The 18,200-nt window shown below is 45.2% G+C and overlaps 1 protein-coding gene across 4 annotated transcripts in view; it reads left to right on the top strand.

Moving 5' to 3' along the window:
- Window positions 1–18,200, top strand: part of LOC126191140 (inactive dipeptidyl peptidase 10) — a 1,759,372-nt gene that overhangs the window by 1,708,076 nt on the left and 33,096 nt on the right. For all 4 annotated transcript variants that reach the window (XM_049931893.1, XM_049931895.1, XM_049931894.1 and 1 more), the window contains exon 16: window positions 10,649–10,806. In XM_049931893.1, coding sequence (XP_049787850.1) covers window positions 10,649–10,806 — 158 coding nt within the window. The remainder of the gene's footprint in view (window positions 1–10,648; window positions 10,807–18,200) is intronic.

Genomic DNA, 18,200 nt, shown 5'->3' with positions numbered 1-18,200 from the left:
GGCATCTTATGCGCATGGCTGTAACGGATCGTGCAGCTACGTCTCGATCCCTGAGTCAACAGATGGGGACGTTTGCAAGACAACAACCATCTGCACGAACAGTTCGACGACGTTTGCAGCAGCATGGACTATCAGTTCGGAGACCATGGCTGCGGCTACCGTTGACGCTGCATCACACACAGGAGCGCCTGCGATGGTGCACTCAACGACGAACCTGGGTGCACGAATGGCAAAACGTCATTTTTTCGGATGAATCCAGGTTCTGTTTACAGCATAATGATGGTGAGGGGTGCCATTGGTTACACTTCTCGGTCACCTCTTGTTCGCATTGACGGCACTTTGAACAGTGGACGTTACATTTCAGATGTATTACGACCCGTGGCTCTACCCTTCATTCGATCCCTGCGAAACCCTACCTACCAGCAGGATAATGCACGACCGCATGTTGCAGGTTCTGTACGGGCCTTTCTCGATACGGAAAATGTTCGACTGTTGCCCTGGCCAGCACATTCTCCAGATCTCTCACCAATTGAAAACGTCTGGGCAATGGTGGCCGAGCAACTGGCTCGTCATACTACGCCAGTCACTACTCTTGATGAACTGTAGTATCGAGTTGAAGCTGCATGGGCAGCTGTACCTTTACATGCCATCCAAGCTCTGTTTGACTCAATGCCCAGGCGTATCAAGGCCGTTATTACGGCCAGCGGTGGTTGTTCTGGGTACTTATTTCTCAGGATCTATGCACTGAATTGCGTGAAAATGCGATCACGTGTCAGATCTAGTATAATATATTTGTCCAATGAATACCCGTTTACCATCTGCATTCCTTCTTGGTGTAGAAATTTTAATGGTCACTAGTGTACTATGTAAAAGGATGAGGACTATCATTAATAAAAATCCGACAGTGATCGGGCTAGAACGGTGAAAATTGAGAAGCGGGTTCCTTGCAATAACATGGCAACCACTAAAACAGAGAAACTGCCTGGGTGAAGAGGCCTGGTATAAGACACTTGCGTCGCGTGCTGCGACCCCGAATGCAGCTATTCACCGGCCGTAGTGGCCGAGCGGTTGAAGGCGCTACAGTCTGGAACCGCTCGACCGCTACGGTCGCAGGTTCGAATCCTGCCTCGGGCATGGATGTGTGTGACGTCCTTAGGTTAGTTAGGTTTAAGTAGTTCTAAGTTCTAGGGGACTTATGACCACAGCAGTTGAGTCCCATAGTGCTCAGAGCCATTTGAACCATTTTTTTGAAGCAGCTATACTGGGTTGAGTGGAGGCGACCACCGCAAGCGAGCGCACAGCAAGAAGCGACGCACGCGAAGGAGGAAGCGAAATTGGTAAACTTTAGTGTAACGATATTATGGTCGTCTGTTAGAACGGCTGGAGGTAAACTCCATGAGACCAACTTAGGTTGTGGCTCGCCGATCGTTCATCAGTCGCCTGTGTGTGTGTGTGTGTGTGTGTGTGTGTGTGTGTGTGTGTGTGAAAGGAACATTTGTTGATGTGTGCCCCGACACCAGTTGTTGGTATAGCAATAACGCTATGGAAGTCACCTTGCAACAGTTTTCCTTCAAATCTTTCGTGAAAGAACTACGTAACAAGATAAACGCTTGTCTGACTGTTGCGAGGGTTTCTCTCCTCCTTGAAGTTGTCTTCTTACTCGTTTCGGAGGGACCCCGTCTTCCACCCAACTTTTCCAGTGAAATGACGATTCCTACTATTACTTAGTAACTGGTGGAGGTAGGTTTACAAACACGGTTTATTATCCCAATTACAAATCGGTTTAGCATCTGAACGATAACACGATAATAAACTCATATCACCATATAACAACGTAATTAACTCTCTTTGCGGTGTGCTGACCACATGCCCCTCCGTATCCGCAGCCAGTGACACCTATCGGTTGAGTATGACACGGCGGTCGGTCGGTACCATTGGACCTTTCGAGACCTGTTCGGGCGGTGTTTGGTTTAGTTTATTGACTCTCTTTACCATTCCGAGTCAAAATACATTTCCTTGTTACACATAGATCTACACTCCTGGAAATGGAAAAAAGAACACATTGACACCGGTGTGTCAGACCCACCATACTTGCTCCGGACACTGCGAGAGGGCTGTACAAGCAATGATCACACGCATGGCACAGCGGACACACCAGGAACCGCGGTGTTGGCCGTCGAATGGCGCTAGCTGCGCAGCATTTGTGCACCGCCGCCGTCAGTGTCAGCCAGTTTGCCGTGGCATACGGAGCTCCATCGCAGTCTTTAACACTGGTAGCATGCCGCGACAGCGTGGACGTGAACCGTATGTGCAGTTGACGGACTTTGAGCGAGGGCGTATAGTGGGCATGCGGGAGGCCGGGTGGACGTACCGCCGAATTGCTCAACACGTGGGGCGTGAGGTCTCGACAGTACATCGATGTTGTCGCCAGTGGTCGGCGGAAGGTGCACGTGCCCGTCGACCTGGGACCGGACCGCAGCGACGCACGGATGCACGCCAAGACCGTAGGATCCTACGCAGTGCCGTAGGGGACCGCACCGCAACTTCCCAGCAAATTAGGGACACTGTTGCTCCTGGGGCATCGGCGAGGACCATTCGCAACCGTCTCCATGAAGCTGGGCTACGGTCCCACACACCGTTAGGCCGTCTTCCGCTCACGCCCCAACATCGTGCAGCCCGCCTCCAGTGGTGTCGCGACAGGCGTCAATGGAGGGACGAATGGAGACGTGTCGTCTTCAGCGATGAGAGTCGCTTCTGCCTTGGTGCCAATGATGGTCGTATGCGTGTTTGGCGCCGTGCAGGTGAGCGCCACAATCAGGACTGCATACGACCGAGGCACACAGGGCCAACACCCGGCATCATGGTGTGGGGAGCGATCTCCTACACTGGCCGAACACCCGGCATCATGGTGTGGGGAGCGATCTCCTACACTGGCCGTACACCACTGGTGATCGTCGAGGGGACACTGAATAGTGCACGGTACATCCAAACCGTCATCGAACCCATCGTTCTACCATTCCTAGACCGGCAAGGGAACTTGCTGTTCCAACAGGACAATGCACGTCCGCATGTATCCCGTGCCACCCAACGTGCTCTAGAAGGTGTAAGTCAACTACCCTGGCCAGCAAGATCTCCGGATCTGTCCCCCATTGAGCATGTTTGGGACTGGATGAAGCGTCGTCTCACGCGGTCTGCACGTCCAGCACGAACGCTGGTCCAACTGAGGCGCCAGGTGGAAATGGCATGGCAAGCCGTTCCACAGGACTACATCCAGCATCTCTACGATCGTCTCCATGGGAGAATAGCAGCCTGCATTGCTGCGAAAGGTGGATATACACTGTACTAGTGCCGACATTGTGCATGCTCTGTTGCCTGTGTCTATGTGCCTGTGGTTCTGTCAGTGTGATCATGTGATGTATCTGACCCCAGGAATGTGTCAATAAAGTTTCCCCTTCCTGGGACAATGAATTCACGGTGTTCTTATTTCAATTTCCAGGAGTGTATTTAGTTGAGTCCCACCTGCCTACTCGGACGCCACGACCAGCCGTCCGACGCGAGACTTGGTGAACTTTGTACCTATACCCCTAATACGTTGTATTGTTAAGAGTGACGTGTTGAGTTCTACCTCGAAGGAAGTCTTGAATACAGTCGTTGATCTGGTCCGAAGCATGGGAGCTCGCGCTTTTTTTCTTCTTTTTTTGTTACTAAACTGCATTGCGAGCCTTCGTTAAACACCTTTCTAAAAGTCAATAAACATGGCTTGAGCCTGAGCACCGATGTCTTCAGCGCTGTCGATATTGTGGAGATACACAGGTGGCTGAGTTTCACTAGATTTCTGTCTATGGAATCCATGTTGATTTTTACAGAGGAAATTTTCGTTCTCCAGAAACGTCATAATAAGAGAGCATTAAACGTGTCTCATAATTTTACAACAGATTGATGGTAGCGATATAGATCTAGAAGTACGTACATCCATCTTACTACCCTTCTTGAAAACGCGAATGACGATTCGCGATGTACCCGTCACAGCTTGAGAAGCACAATAAACTGGTGCTAGAAGGGGAGCAAGTTCTTTCGAATAATCTCTGTAAATCTTGCAAGTGTCTCATCTGGTCCAGATGTCGTTCCACTAATGAGCGATTGTAGTCGCTTTTCTATTGCTTGATCCTTTATTTCAACATCTGTCGTTTCCGAGTTCGCACTATGACTGAATGGAGCGTAGGGTTCTTAGTCTGATTGGTTGGCAAAGATTACCTTTCAAAGTCGGTGAACGCTTTTCTCATTCCTCTTGTGGCGGAACCGGTTTATAGTATTTCATGACTTTAATTACTTATAAATGACATTTCAGGTAGATCAAAAAATATAAAAATAAATTGGCAGCGTAACAATTCGTTTGATCCCAAAAATGATTATCCCGGCTTATATTTGTCACTCTGCTAAAGAAATCTCCACTTGACGTTGTGTAGAAATGTTGTCTGTAAAGTCGTGTCAGTGGGACTAAATTGCATATCATTTATAAGATTTTACACAACTGTTACTTAATATGGAAGCCCTTTTTTCTAGCAAAGAGAACATTTAGTCACAAAATACTACCCACGCACAACACTGACGTATGTCTCCTATTAAAGTATTTCATGTAAATCATCCGAAATAATTAGGCCTCATACATCAGGAAATAAGAAATTGATATTACGTAACGTGCTGTTAGCACCGTTTTTAAAAATTCAATCTGAGTTGAATTCTGTGTTCTGTCTTTTAAAGCAGATTCGGGACCACCGGTGCATATTTATTTCCATTCATTTATATCTAACAACATTTATGTTTGTTAAAATTCTCGACTAAAAACTGCCGCGGAGAGATTTTTGCTAACATGACGGCAGACAGACGATAGTCAATTTGACTATTGTTATTCTCGATTCCTTTTATATCAAGTTAGTATATTCAGATAAAAGTCTTTAAGGCTTTTGCTTTCTATTCTTTATCATTTAAAATTATTCACTAATAATTTTAAATGAAATTACTTCATATTTTTTATACGAGCCACTAGTAAACTCCGCTCTAAGTTACTAGCGCTAATAGCTGCGCTCCTAATTGCGGAGCTGAAAATTAACGTTTAAAAACATTAATCAGATTTGATTACAATTGAAATAAATACAAATCCACGTCTAGACAATAGCGACTCTATTTTTCAAATAATAATTAATAGTATCGTTACAGGTTTTCTCTTTACAGACCTCACACGTCTCATGTCCGAACAGTTCACCGGTTAGCACAGGAAGAACAACTGAAACACAATTATCACAGATAACAAAAAAGATTATAATTGTCGTTGTCTATGAATGTGGTTCTCCGATAATAGTTTTAATTCACTCAGAAATCAAATTATTACAGAAATAATGAAATAATTATCGTCATTTTTATACGATAATATTTGTTGAAGTTTGTACACTTAGTTCATTTTAACATCTTGTGGCTAGAACATAGTGTCGTGGATATTACACTCTCCGTACGCTCGGTTTCGCTTCGTTCATCTTTTGTTTATCAGGTAAATTTTCAATTCGTTTAAATCTGTGATAAAGCGCTCTTTGTTTACGTAATAGTTTTCTAACACGATTATTAAACCACGGAGGGTCTTTCCCGTTCCTTAAGGGGTGAAGTTCACGAAAAACACACACTATTTAAAATATGCAGCAAATCCACGATTTTAAATATCCGGCAATGAAATGTACCCTGCTTTATATGACATTAACAGATTTAATATTAACTTTGTTGACAAACTTTTTATGGAATTTAAAAATTTTATTTTCAAAATATTATATATATATATATATATATATATATATATATATATATATATATATATTTCTAAGAAACTATTCAAGAAATTTCTACGAAATTTTCTCTGTTTAATAACTTTGCGTATAGCATTGAACATATAGAATGGGAGAATTTTAATCATTTTTAATTATAACTATGTGAGTATAACACAAAATCATGCCAAATTCCAAGCATTTTACCCCGTATCTGAGCTTGCTATAATAATTTCAAAATTTAGCTCCTGAGCAACATTTACTGAGTTTGTAAAAGTAAGTGCACAAAATTTCGTAGTTCCAGACTTCATAGATCCTGAGAAAAAGGTACATAAACCCTAAAAAACCTAATTTTCAGGGTAGGCAATTTAAAGTTCAACTTAACGTTTTTTCCTTCTCTCACTTCTCAGACGGCTCCAGATTTGTTCTTAGGGTTGTCTTTCCCTTCAAGGCTTCTATTCTGGTTTCTTGTTTTCTACCTTCATTGCTTTACCAGGTCTTTAACTGACTTTACAACTGCAGAGAGGCACTGTAAATCAATTTTTCTCAATGTATCTTGAGTGAAATTTCCTATCTTAAAGCCTGTTCTCTCTAACACCTTCATTCTCCCTATGTTGTCACCATTAAATACAAGAACTGCAGCATAAGTTGCAATTCTGACAACTATAGAAGACGAAAATATGGTTTTAGGGCATCGTTTCCACGTTAGTGAATTTAGAGACTTATTTGGATTCTGGGTTTTGCCACAAACACATTTTTTAGAAGTTCAAAATCGGCCAGAAACGTGCAAGTGGGCTGCACATCATTCAGGATACAATTTGGAAGCCTCTCCTTGTGAATGTAATCGACGGAATCGTTGTTCACCAACATAGTGAAGTGATTGTTCAAAAAGTGGACGTGGCTGGGAGGTCGCGTCACACATTTAATCATTTTTCAGGCACTTCGGATACGATTTCATGGTTGAATCTTTGGAAACTTACTGCCCCTGAGTTATACTAATAAACTGTCCCGAGTTCGAGTCTCAGTCCGGCACACAGTTTTAATCTGCCAGGAAGTTTCATATCAGCGCACACTCCGCTGTAGAGCGAAACTTTCAATCTAGAAACATCCCCCAGGCTGTGGCTAAGCCATGTGTCGGCAATATCCTTTCTACCAGGAGTGATAGTCCTGCAAGGTTCGCAGGAGAGGTTCTGTGAAGGGAGGAGACGAGGTACTGGCGGAATTAAAGCTGTGAGGACAGGCCGTGAGTCGTGCTTGGGTAGCTCAGTTGGTAGAGCACTTGCCCGCGAAAGGCAAAAGTCCCGAGTTCGAGTCTCGGTCCGGCACACAGTTTTAGTCTCGGTCTGGCACACAGTTTTAATCCGCCAGGAAGTTTCAAATAAAAAATAAATTGGGAACGAAGTTTTTCGCAGCGGCACTTATGTATAAAATATTCTCGGTATTCTTGCCGCGTCAGTTCTAGATAAAATCTCGAGCTTTCGACGATTACCTCCATCGTCATCGTCAGGAGCTGACTGTCTCCACTGCTGCTATGGTAGCCTCTATATAGCCCGAAGACGGCTTCTGATTGGTCGGCTTCTGATTGGTCGGCGATTACGTGCTGCTGTCTCAGACGGTGTCACTGTGTGCGCCGGTGGCGCCACCGCTTCCGTTTGAACGTAAACCTTGGAAGGAACGTCTCTGCTGCTTCTCTGCATCAAGCGCTCGTTTCCACGCACAGCTCAGATGGTATCCGCTATCGCGGTTAAAGTTCTTTTGGCTCATTCTTATTTCAACAGCCTCCTTTATAACAGAATCCCAGTACGTGGAGGCATGGGACAGAATTTTAGTTCCATCGAACAATATTTTGTGTTTCTACGCAGGACTCTTCTAGACGTGGTCTTAGAACGATTTTTCGTCCTCCTAAGAAAATTAAGGAGATGATGCGCCCTGTTAAGGACAATCTCGGCCTCAGGGTCCCTGGAATTTATAATATACCCTGTGAGTGTGGAAGCAATTATATAGGTCAGACTATTCGTACCGTTTCCGACCGCTGTGCAGAACACCTACGCCATATTAAAAATAGAGAGCTGGAGAAATCGGCAATTGCGGAGCACAGCCTCACGAACAAACACAAAATATTGTTCGATGAAACTAAAATTCTGTCCCATGCCTCCACGTACTGGGATTCTGTTATAAAGGAGGCTGTTGAAATAAGAATGAGCCAAAAGAACTTTAACCGCGATAGCGGATACCATCTGAGCTGTGCGTGGAAACGAGCGCTTGATGCAGAGAAGCAGCAGAGACGTTCCTTCCAAGGTTTACGTTTAAACGGAAGCGGTGGCGCCACCGGCGCACACAGTGACACCGTCTGAGACAGCAGCACGTAATCGCCGACCAATCAGAAGCCGACCAATCAGAAGCCGTCTTCGGGCTATATAGAGGCTACCATAGCAGCAGTGGAGATCCCGGCCACGACTGCGTTACCTACCGCCACCTCAAACACTGCCCTCCCTCCTTCCCTTCCCTTCCCTCCTTGCCGCCCTCTACAATGTCATCCTTGCCACTGCCTTCTATCCCGACCTGTGGAAAACCTCCCGTATCCTGATGTTTTCCAAACCCAATAAGCCTCCATCTGATGCCTCTTCCTATCGTCCTATCTGTCTCACGTCGGTGTTCAGCAAGCTCTTGGAATCCATCCTTTCCCGGCGCATCCATCTCCACCTCCACCAAAACCACCTCCTCCCAAACACCCAATGTGGCTTTCGACCTTCCTTCTCTGCTGATGACCAACTCCTCCGCCTCACTCATCTCCTCTCCCTCCAGCTTAACTCCCGTCGCTCCGCCATTTTTGTCTCACTTGACCTTGAAAAGGCCTACGACCGTGTCTGGCATCCCGGTCTCCTGTTTAAACTCCAAACCTATGCCCTTCCTATCAACTACATCCGTCTGGTGGCCTCCTTCCTCTCCCGCCGCCCCTCCTACGTTACCATCCATCATGCCAATTCCTACACCTTCTACCCCTCTGCCGGTGTGCCCCAGGGCTCTGTCCTCTCCCCTCTGCTCTACCTCCTGTACACGGCAGATATGCCCCAACCCCCCCCCTCCAGTGCACCTCTTGCAATATGCTGATGACACCGCATTCCTCGCCCTCGCTCCTACCCTCCAACGGTCCCAACGCCTTCTCCAGAATCACCTTGACCTTTTTGCTGCATGGTGTAACCAATGGCTCCTGAAACTCAATCCTTCCAAGACCCAGGCAATCATCGTAGGTCGTACCACTCGCTCCTTCTGGCTCCTGGATTTCTCCCTTACTGTCTGCGCACGTCCTGTCCGTCTCACCCCCACCCTCACCTACCTTGGCCTCACCATTGACCGTCACCTCACCTGGATCCCTCATCTCCGATCCATCCAATCCAAAGCCCACAACCGCCTCCGCCTCCTCAAACTCCTCTCTGGCCGGACATGGGGGTTGCACCCCTCTACCATCCTCCACACCTACAAATCCTTAATCCGTCCCATCCTCTGTTATGCCAGTCCTGCCTGGATATCTGCCCCCCCCCCAAATTCTATCAGTCCCTCCAGATCCTTGAGCGTCATGCACTCCGCTTCGCCTTCCGTATCCGCATCCCGTCCCCCACGCGGATCCTCTATGATCTCATTCCTTTCCCCCATCTGCTCCTCTTCCTCGAACAGATCCACATCCTCTACACCTCCCGCCGTCTTGAACCCCCTCACCCCCTGGTTGCTCCTCTCCTCTCCCATCCTCGCCCCCTGCCACGTCTTCACCGTTGTGTCCCCCCTACCCTCCATCTCTACACCCTCCATCTCCTTTCCCAAGGTGGCTTCCGTCAACTCCCCCTCCCGGATGATGCCCTCTCTCCCTCCATTTATCCTTCCTATCAACTCTGATCCTCCCTCCCCCTCCTTTCCTCTGTCCTTTCCCTGGGCTCCCTCTTCCCCCCCCCTTCCGTCCTGTTTCCTCCCCACTACACCTCTCCCTACCTCCCTTTTCCCCCCCAGTCCTTTTGTATTCCCCTCCTCTGCCTACCCCCCCTCCCTGTCGCGTCTGCCCCTCACCCCTCTTGTGGGTCCTCATCCTCCATCAGCTCCTTTCCCGGTTCCCCCCCCCCCCCCTTCGCTTTTACTCTCCTTTCCCGCCTTTTTGTTTTCTCATCTCCTGTCCAGTTTCCCCCCACCTGCTCTCGACTGTGGTGTCACCTTTGCCGACTTTTTCGTGCTGTGTTCTAGTGACTATTCAGTGTTGTGTTGCGAACAGAAACCATGCTGTCGCTGGGTGTGAATTTTATATACTTTGCGAACAGAATCCAGACTGTCGCCGTGTTTTTTTAATTGTCTATTGTTTTCCCTGTCTGCTCCGTATGTCTTTTTTTTCGCTTCATCATCCCTCTGTTGCTTGTTTTAATTTCCCCGTTTTCTTTTCACCTTGTTACTCGCTAAGTCCCCGATTTTATCGCCTGTTTTTTTATTATTATTTATTCTCCTGTTCTTTGTCAGAAAATCTGTAGGCTGCAGAGCGGCGTCCTAAGCTGCTGCCAGCCCGCCCCCTTCGAGGGGAATTGAAATTCAATGAAGGAAAAAAAAAAGCAGTGGAGACAGTCAGCTCCTGACGATGACGATGGAGGTAATCGTCGAAAGCTCGAGATTTTATCTAGAACTGACGCGGCAAGAATACCGAGAATATTTTATACAAAAAAATAAATTGAAAATTGACGTTTTCGATCAGTTCCATGAACGTTCCCCCTTATAATATTGCTCGGAACATACTTGTCTGTGTCGTGTTGAACGGTGTTTTCAATTGTATTGATAAGTTGTGCACATGTTGGCCTTGCCCGCAGGTACCTGCTAGACGAGCTCAAGTTCCTAGACGAGACGCGCGTCGGCGTCTGGGGGTGGGGGTACGGCGGCTACGTGACGGCCATGCTGATGGGCTCCCAGCAGAGCATCTTCAAGTGCGGCATCGCCGTCTCGCCCATCGCCGACTGGCTCTACTACAGTAAGTGTCTCAGCGTACGCTGGTGTACTGACTTCTTGACAGGACAGGCTGGGCGCTATGCGCGGGAGGAGACGGCGGTGAAGTAAGGGTCACACAACGCACAATCCACCGCACGGCCAATGTTTCATTAATGACGATACACGGGGAGAATCCGAACTTCTCCGACTAAATTTTCCGAGTATTTGGTAAAAGGGCGCAATGGCAACGACACCTAGATTAAGAAGGCCCGTCCGCTAACTGCGAACAGTATGGTGAGTATACCAAGGGTGGTCATAACGACAGCAAACGACCAGTCTCGTTAGGAACAAGTCAGCGTTGCACAGTGTCTGTTTTAGAACGTTTTAACGTTATCTATGTGATGCACATTTCAATTTTGTGTTTGTAAGAGACAAAATGCCCTGCACTCGTTGCCTGACTGGGTATAAGAGAAATTATCCTACATGGTCTAAGGTACAAGTTTTTTCGTTTCTGAAGGAAGAATAATTATTACAAAAATGAAAACGGGCTATCCCAAGGGAAAATTTAACTATCAGTAAAACGACGAAAGTAGCTTATTCAAGTTCCTTTACGATTATACTGTAGTGAGATGTTACTAACGTAAAGAGTAATCTTAAATTTACACGTAACGTAGCACCTGCTGCCCTGTTGTTCTGGCGGTATTGTACACTCCTGGAAATGGAAAAAAGAACACATTGACACAGGTGTGTCAGACCCACCATACTTGCTCCGGACACTGCGAGAGGGCTGTACAAGCAATGATCACACGCACGGCACAGCGGACACACCAGGAACCGCGGTGTTGCGCAGCATTTGTGCGCCGCCGCCGTCAGTGTCAGCCAGTTTGCCGTGGCATACGGAGCTCCATCGCAGTCTTTAACACTGGTGGCATGCCGCGACAGCGTGGACGTGAACCGTATGTGCAGTTGACGCACTTTGAGCAAGGGCGTATAGTGGGCATGCGGGAGGCCGGGTGGACGTACCGCCGAATTGCTCAACACGTGGGGCGTGAGGTCTCCACAGTACATCGATGTTGTCGCCAGTGGTCGGCGGAAGGTGCACGTGCTCGTCGACCTGGGACCGGACCGCAGCGACGCACGGATGCACGCCAAGACCGTAGGATCCTACGCAGTGCCGTAGGGGACCGCACCGCCACTTCCCAGCAAATTATGGACACTGTTGCTCCTGGGGTATCGGCGAGGACCATTCGCAACCGTCTCCACGAAGCTGGGCTACGGTCCCGCACACCGTTAGGCCGTCTTCCGCTCACGCCCCAACATCGTGCAGCCCGCCTCCAGTGGTGTCGCGACAGGCGTGAATGGAGGGACGAATGGAGACGTGTCGTCTTCAGCGATGAGAGTTGCTTCTGCCTTGGTGCCAATGATGGTCGTATGCGTGTTTGGCGCCGTGCAGGTGAGCGCCACAATCAGGACTGCATACGACCGAGGCACACAGGGCCAACACCCGGCATCATGGTGTGGGGAGCGATCTCCTACACTGGCCGTACACCACTGGTGATCGTCGAGGGGACACTGAATAGTGCACGGTACATCCAAACCGTCATCGAACCCATCGTTCTACCATTCCTAGACCGGCAAGGGAACTTGCTGTTCCAACAGGACAATCCACGTCCGCATGTATCCCGTGCCACCCAACGTGCTCTAGAAGGTGTAAGTCAACTACCCTGGCCAGCAAGATCTCCGGATCTGTCCCCCATTGAGCATGTTTGGGACTGGATGAAGCGTCGTCTCACGCGGTCTGCACGTCCAGCACGAACGCTGGTCCAACTGAGGCGCCAGGTGGAAATGGCATGGCAAGCCGTTCCACAGGACTACATCCAGCATCTCTACGATCGTCTCCATGGGAGAATAGCAGCCTGCATTGCTGCGAAAGGTGGATATACACTGTACTAGTGCCGACATTGTGCATGCTCTGTTGCCTGTGTCTATGTGCCTGTGGTTCTGTCAGTGTGATCATGTGATGTATCTGACCCCAGGAATGTGTCAATAAAGTTTCCCCTTCCTGGAACAATGAATTCACGGTGTTCTTATTTCAATTTCCAGGAGTGTCTTATTATTATCGGTATTAATATATCTTAAATTTTGTAATGGGTGGTTAAAACTAAACACCTTGCGTGAAGCGTGTCCATTGCACTTGATAAGCTCTATATAAGGATTTAATCCTTTCGGGCTCGCAACTTTGATTTTCCAAGGATGTTTCAATACGTTATAGCTGAATTCACAGAAGTTACAGAACACTAAACATACGTTTTTTTCTTGGTTATGCTTGTAACACTTGCCTGCGAATTTTTGCTTATTATTATTTCTTGTTCCATTTTAATTGCTGTGAAAGTGCAGCCTGTCCTGAACAAGATTGTGTCACCGGATGCTCCGCGTGACGTGCTTAGACAGACTGTTTTGTTATTGGTTTGCAGCACTGCATATGCGGAGGTTATTACTCTCTCTATATTGCAGTGCCTGCATTCAAGCCCGTAGGAATACTGCATTGTAGTTCATATAAACACAGCCTCTGCAATACCGTATTTATCCGTCGACACCAGGCAAGCGACTTTCGATTATCTCTCCCATGTACAGGAATTACAGCAAGTTTACGAGTGCAGGTTAATGACACACGGACACGACATAAGTAAGTTTGCGTCTGGCCGTGAAGCGTGCACGGACACCCGAAATGGTTCAGGGGACGGCTCGCGCCAAGTGGGAAATCTGGGCTCGAGCTCTCGTCCTGCCCAAAATTGCAAAGTCGTCATTCCATTCTACAGCTGGAGTCTGCCCGTATTCGCAACTGCGAATACACTTCTTGTCACTTCTATGTCAACTGGCCTACTCCTAGAAAGTTAACAAGGCGTTTTGTTTACCTGGTGCGGGTTAGTGAGCAGACTAACGGCAAGGTTCTCGACTATCAGCTAAAAGGAAAGCAGGAAGAATAGAGGTTTCCGTCTGATTGCCAAGTGATTAGGAAATGGGCGCTATTTTGGCAATTTATTGTTTGGTTGTTTCAGAGTAACTATCCTCCTTTTTTAATAATGTGACTTGAGAAAGAACAGGTAGCCTAGTATGAATGGGCAGTAATATGAAGTTGTTTAGACAACTCAACTAATATTTCACAGATTTCTACGGAAATAGTTATAAAATGTTGTTGTGTACATAGTTTCGTCTCCGCACTACGAGATGGCGCTGTCTTAGAGACGGACCAAATTGTGCTTCCGCCGATCCGCGTATTAATATGTAACGCAGCCAATGAGATCGCTGCTAACGTAGAACCTTTTCTCCTCGCGGATCACACTCGCGCAGTGATACCTGAACGCTGGATGTATTATAACGAGTGTACAGACCTCCGATTAGTTAGTCTGCCTTAGTCTGCCTTACTCTGAATTAGTCTGCATTTGTCTGTACCAGTCTATAGTCAAGTTTCAGTCTGCGCCTAATAAGATTATCATATTCCTGTACATAGCCATGAAGATAAATGTATAGACACTTTTGTCAAGTATCAGAGATACGTGAGAATAAGATTAACGTACCAAGACCAAAGGAACTTCAGATTGTCAACTGTAAATAGCATCCAGAACCAAGTTAATTTATTTTTATGCTTGTTATTATTTTAATAAATGTGTGTGAAAATTAATCAAGTTCTGTTTAAGGTTGGTCACCGCCAATCTGCTACTCTAAGCGTACAAGTGGCATTTCTATCGTCTGACGTAACGGCAGAAGATAAACATACCACGACAAGACCACGAGACATATTGCTGACACTCGCCTACTTCGTTAGAGCGACAAGTCAAATAATCTGATGGTGTGTGTCCCGAAGGTCTTACAGTACGCACACCACAAATGTGATATTGAGCATTTATAAATATGAAAGTGACGTAAGTCGTTAGAAATACAATATTTAGTCAGGAAAATGCGTTTCTGTAAGTGGCTACCGGTAACGCTACTCTTGGGTAGATAAAATTTGTATGATTACTGTCTCTAGTTGGGGTGCTCAGCGCACAGGCCTTCTTAATATAGGCGGCGAAAGTGCATTTTGTTTCATTTCTTACCCCCAGTTTATATTTGTATGTGTGTTCCACTGAAAATATCTGCAAAAAACACCGGAATTGTCGAAGGCATGCGCGGTGAATCTTGATTGGAAGCAAACTTATTCCATCCTCTGACGGTACAACAACAACGTCCCTTTACTCTTCGCCCTCAAGCTTGCATTCTGTGCTGCTCGAGTTTGCTTTTCCGGTAGTGTTAAAGTACTTTCACACCAAAAATCAACTACGACATGCAAAAACACACAACTGTTGTGAATTCGGTATACTTACTGCGGCCGTGCGGGTTTAGTTGGGAGGCGTACTTGTTCGATCACTGTCTCTCGTCGTACGGTGCACTGCCAAAGTTCCACCTACTTCAGTACGGCGTCTGATCACCAGCCCGTTTCTCTGCATTCGTAGGTACTGTCCAGACGATGTTAAAAGCAGCTTCGAAGAAAACATCGTCAATACTCACGTTTGCAAAGTAGCAAGCTATCCTGTAACACCTTATAAAAAATTTCTGAGGGCGATTCAAAATGATTCAAATGGCTCTGAGCACTATGGAACTTAACGTCTGAGGTCATCAGTCCCCTAGAACTTAGAACTACTTAAACCTAACTAACCTAAGGACGACACACACATCCATGCCCGAGGCGGGATTCGAACCTGCGACCGTAGCGGTCGTGCCGTTCCAGGGAGGGCGATTGCTTCATCTCTTTAGAAAATTGTCAAAATTCAGCAAACGAGTTCTTTTATTTTTTTTAAGTTCAAAATAAACAGTTGCCATCAGCCTGTATTTAATTAACAAATAGTGTCACTGCCCTCAGCTCACAGTTCAGACAACTCAGTACACACGCAAGGCAGCCAGAGATGCACTTAAGTCCGACCTGAATGATTATGCGATTTACAGTCATTACTCTGCTGATGATCTTGCTCTCCTAGCCAACACCATTCAAGAAGCCAGGCAACAAGTGAAATCACTACAAGAAATAGCAGAGAAAGTAGGCCTTAGAATATCATTTGAAAAAACGGAGATTATGCTAACATCCACCACTTGCAAACAAAATTACAATAGGAGAACAGGAAATCAAAATTGTTGATAAATTTAAGTATTTAGGCGAAATAATAACATACAATCTAAATGAGAAGCCATCATGGCAAAATAGAATAAATAACTGAACTATGCAAATTACATTACCAAAACTACATACAACAAAAAAAGCCTATCTATAGATGCAAAATTAAAACACTATAAAACAGTTACACAACCAGAAATAACGTATGCAGCTGAAACTATCTTCAAAACAACTAATACAGCAGAAATTGACAGAATACTAAAAATAGAAAGAAGAATAATTAGGACATGTATAAATAAACAGTATAAAATAAATGGACATTGGAGAATAGCATCAAATGAAACAGTATATAAGAAAATAGAACCAGTCATGAGCACAATCAGGAAGAAACGCATCTCATTCTTTGGACATCTGATGAGAACTCCAGAAAACAGAATTAGTAAAAAAATAATACAAAAATTGTGGAATAGCAAGAGCGACATTAAATGGATCACAGAAATTAAGGACGATATAAAAGAACTTCAAATTGCAGTAGATGACCTAAAAAACAAGACAGAGAAAACCAGAATACTGCAAGACCCGCAAACCAGACTACAAATGAAAATCAATAAAAGGAGTACAGGAAGAGTTGTCTCAGATGAAGAAAGAAAGAAAATATCTGAAAGAATGAAGAAATATTGGGCAGACAGAAGAGCAAAACACCTTTCATATAAGAATAGCCTCTAATAATTATATTACCTAAATATATTAAGTTATTTTCGAACCAAATGGTATCCATTTGTAACAACTTGTTTAGAACTTTGTATTTTTGACTACAGTGGTCCAATGAAGGCCATAAAATAAATAATAATAATAATAATAATAAACTCTGCTACAATATACGAGTTTCACAGTCGGTAAATGCAACTGCTTTCAAGGCATTGCAATCCGGACGCGAGAAACTAGTAACTTCTTCATTTTACTCAAAATGTACGAACACGTCTAACATGATCTGCACGTCCGATAGTTAGCCAGCGACCGCCCATTCAGTCTGCTTCTCTCCCAGCATAACTACTCAGCAGTGCGCGCGAACTGCTCAACTCTGATCGGTTGTTCAAGATGACCAGCCAATCAAAACAATCCTTCGATTTCTTTCTCGCCCTAATACTGTGTTACGCCAATCACTATTCCCAGTTGCATTTACTTCATTTCAATATGCAAATATTAATATAATGTTTAACAAAATCAAACGAAAAGAAAACTAAACATGAAATAAATTTAGAAACTTAGAAACTTATTACTCTGCAAATGGCTATTCTGGCTGCCATCTTACAAAAGCAAGCACACTTAGACATACGTCATCAGCAATGTGGGTAAACCACAACTTTCCCAAGACACAGTTACGTAATGGTGTAACATTAGATAATGTTGAATTTTTTCGAATGTCCCAGATACACACTCTCACTCATTCTCGTTTACTCACAAAACAACTTATTAAATGAATACTGATCTTTTATGAATTTTATATTACGGAAAATGCCAGATAGTTAACGTTTTTAATTATGAAACTCTAAACAAATTGACCTGACGTGCTGTGAGCTTCAGTAATGATTCCACATGATACTAAAAGACAAGCTGTTATGCATCCTAACTGACTTTAATCTTACAAATATCGTTTGGGGTGTTTTACGTAATTTTCTCTAACTCTGAAAGTATGCCAGCTAGAAAGTTGAGATTTTTACGCAATCTTCTTTTTAATAACAAAGGTCAGTATATTGACTTTTAAGTAAATTAAATAATATTTAATATAGTTTATTTAGATTCTTAGGGGCTTGAATATTCTGTCGCTCGAATTGCCACGGGTACCGCTTCCCACGGCTGGGCTAGCGACAGGTGCGAATGACTCACGCTAAGATACAAGCGGCTGTTTCTGTAACCGCCAAAGGTTCCAAAGCTACGAGCCGTATTGCAAAGTAGTGCAATAAATGCTATTGCGTATTGTCTCGCGACGTTACATTACAATTGTCATCTGTTGCAAAATGTTGCCAACAGTTTCAAACCATTGTAAACACACACATCTATTGCTTCTTCCTATTATTATTATTATTATCATCAATATTACAGAACAATCAACACAAAAAAGACATATGTCCCCCAGAAACTTTTTGTTACCAAGGGAAACTATTGGATCTTATAATTCTGTATTGGTGGAGCTCTGTATTGAAGACACGCGAGTTTACACTGATCAGTCAGAACATTGTGACCACCGTCCTGTATCGATGTAAACTCTTCCAGGCGATAGCGGCATC

This window comes from Schistocerca cancellata, chromosome 6 (assembly GCF_023864275.1).
Source record: "Schistocerca cancellata isolate TAMUIC-IGC-003103 chromosome 6, iqSchCanc2.1, whole genome shotgun sequence".
NCBI lineage: Eukaryota > Metazoa > Arthropoda > Insecta > Orthoptera > Acrididae > Schistocerca > Schistocerca cancellata.
This window is presented reverse-complemented; position numbering and strand designations above follow the sequence as displayed.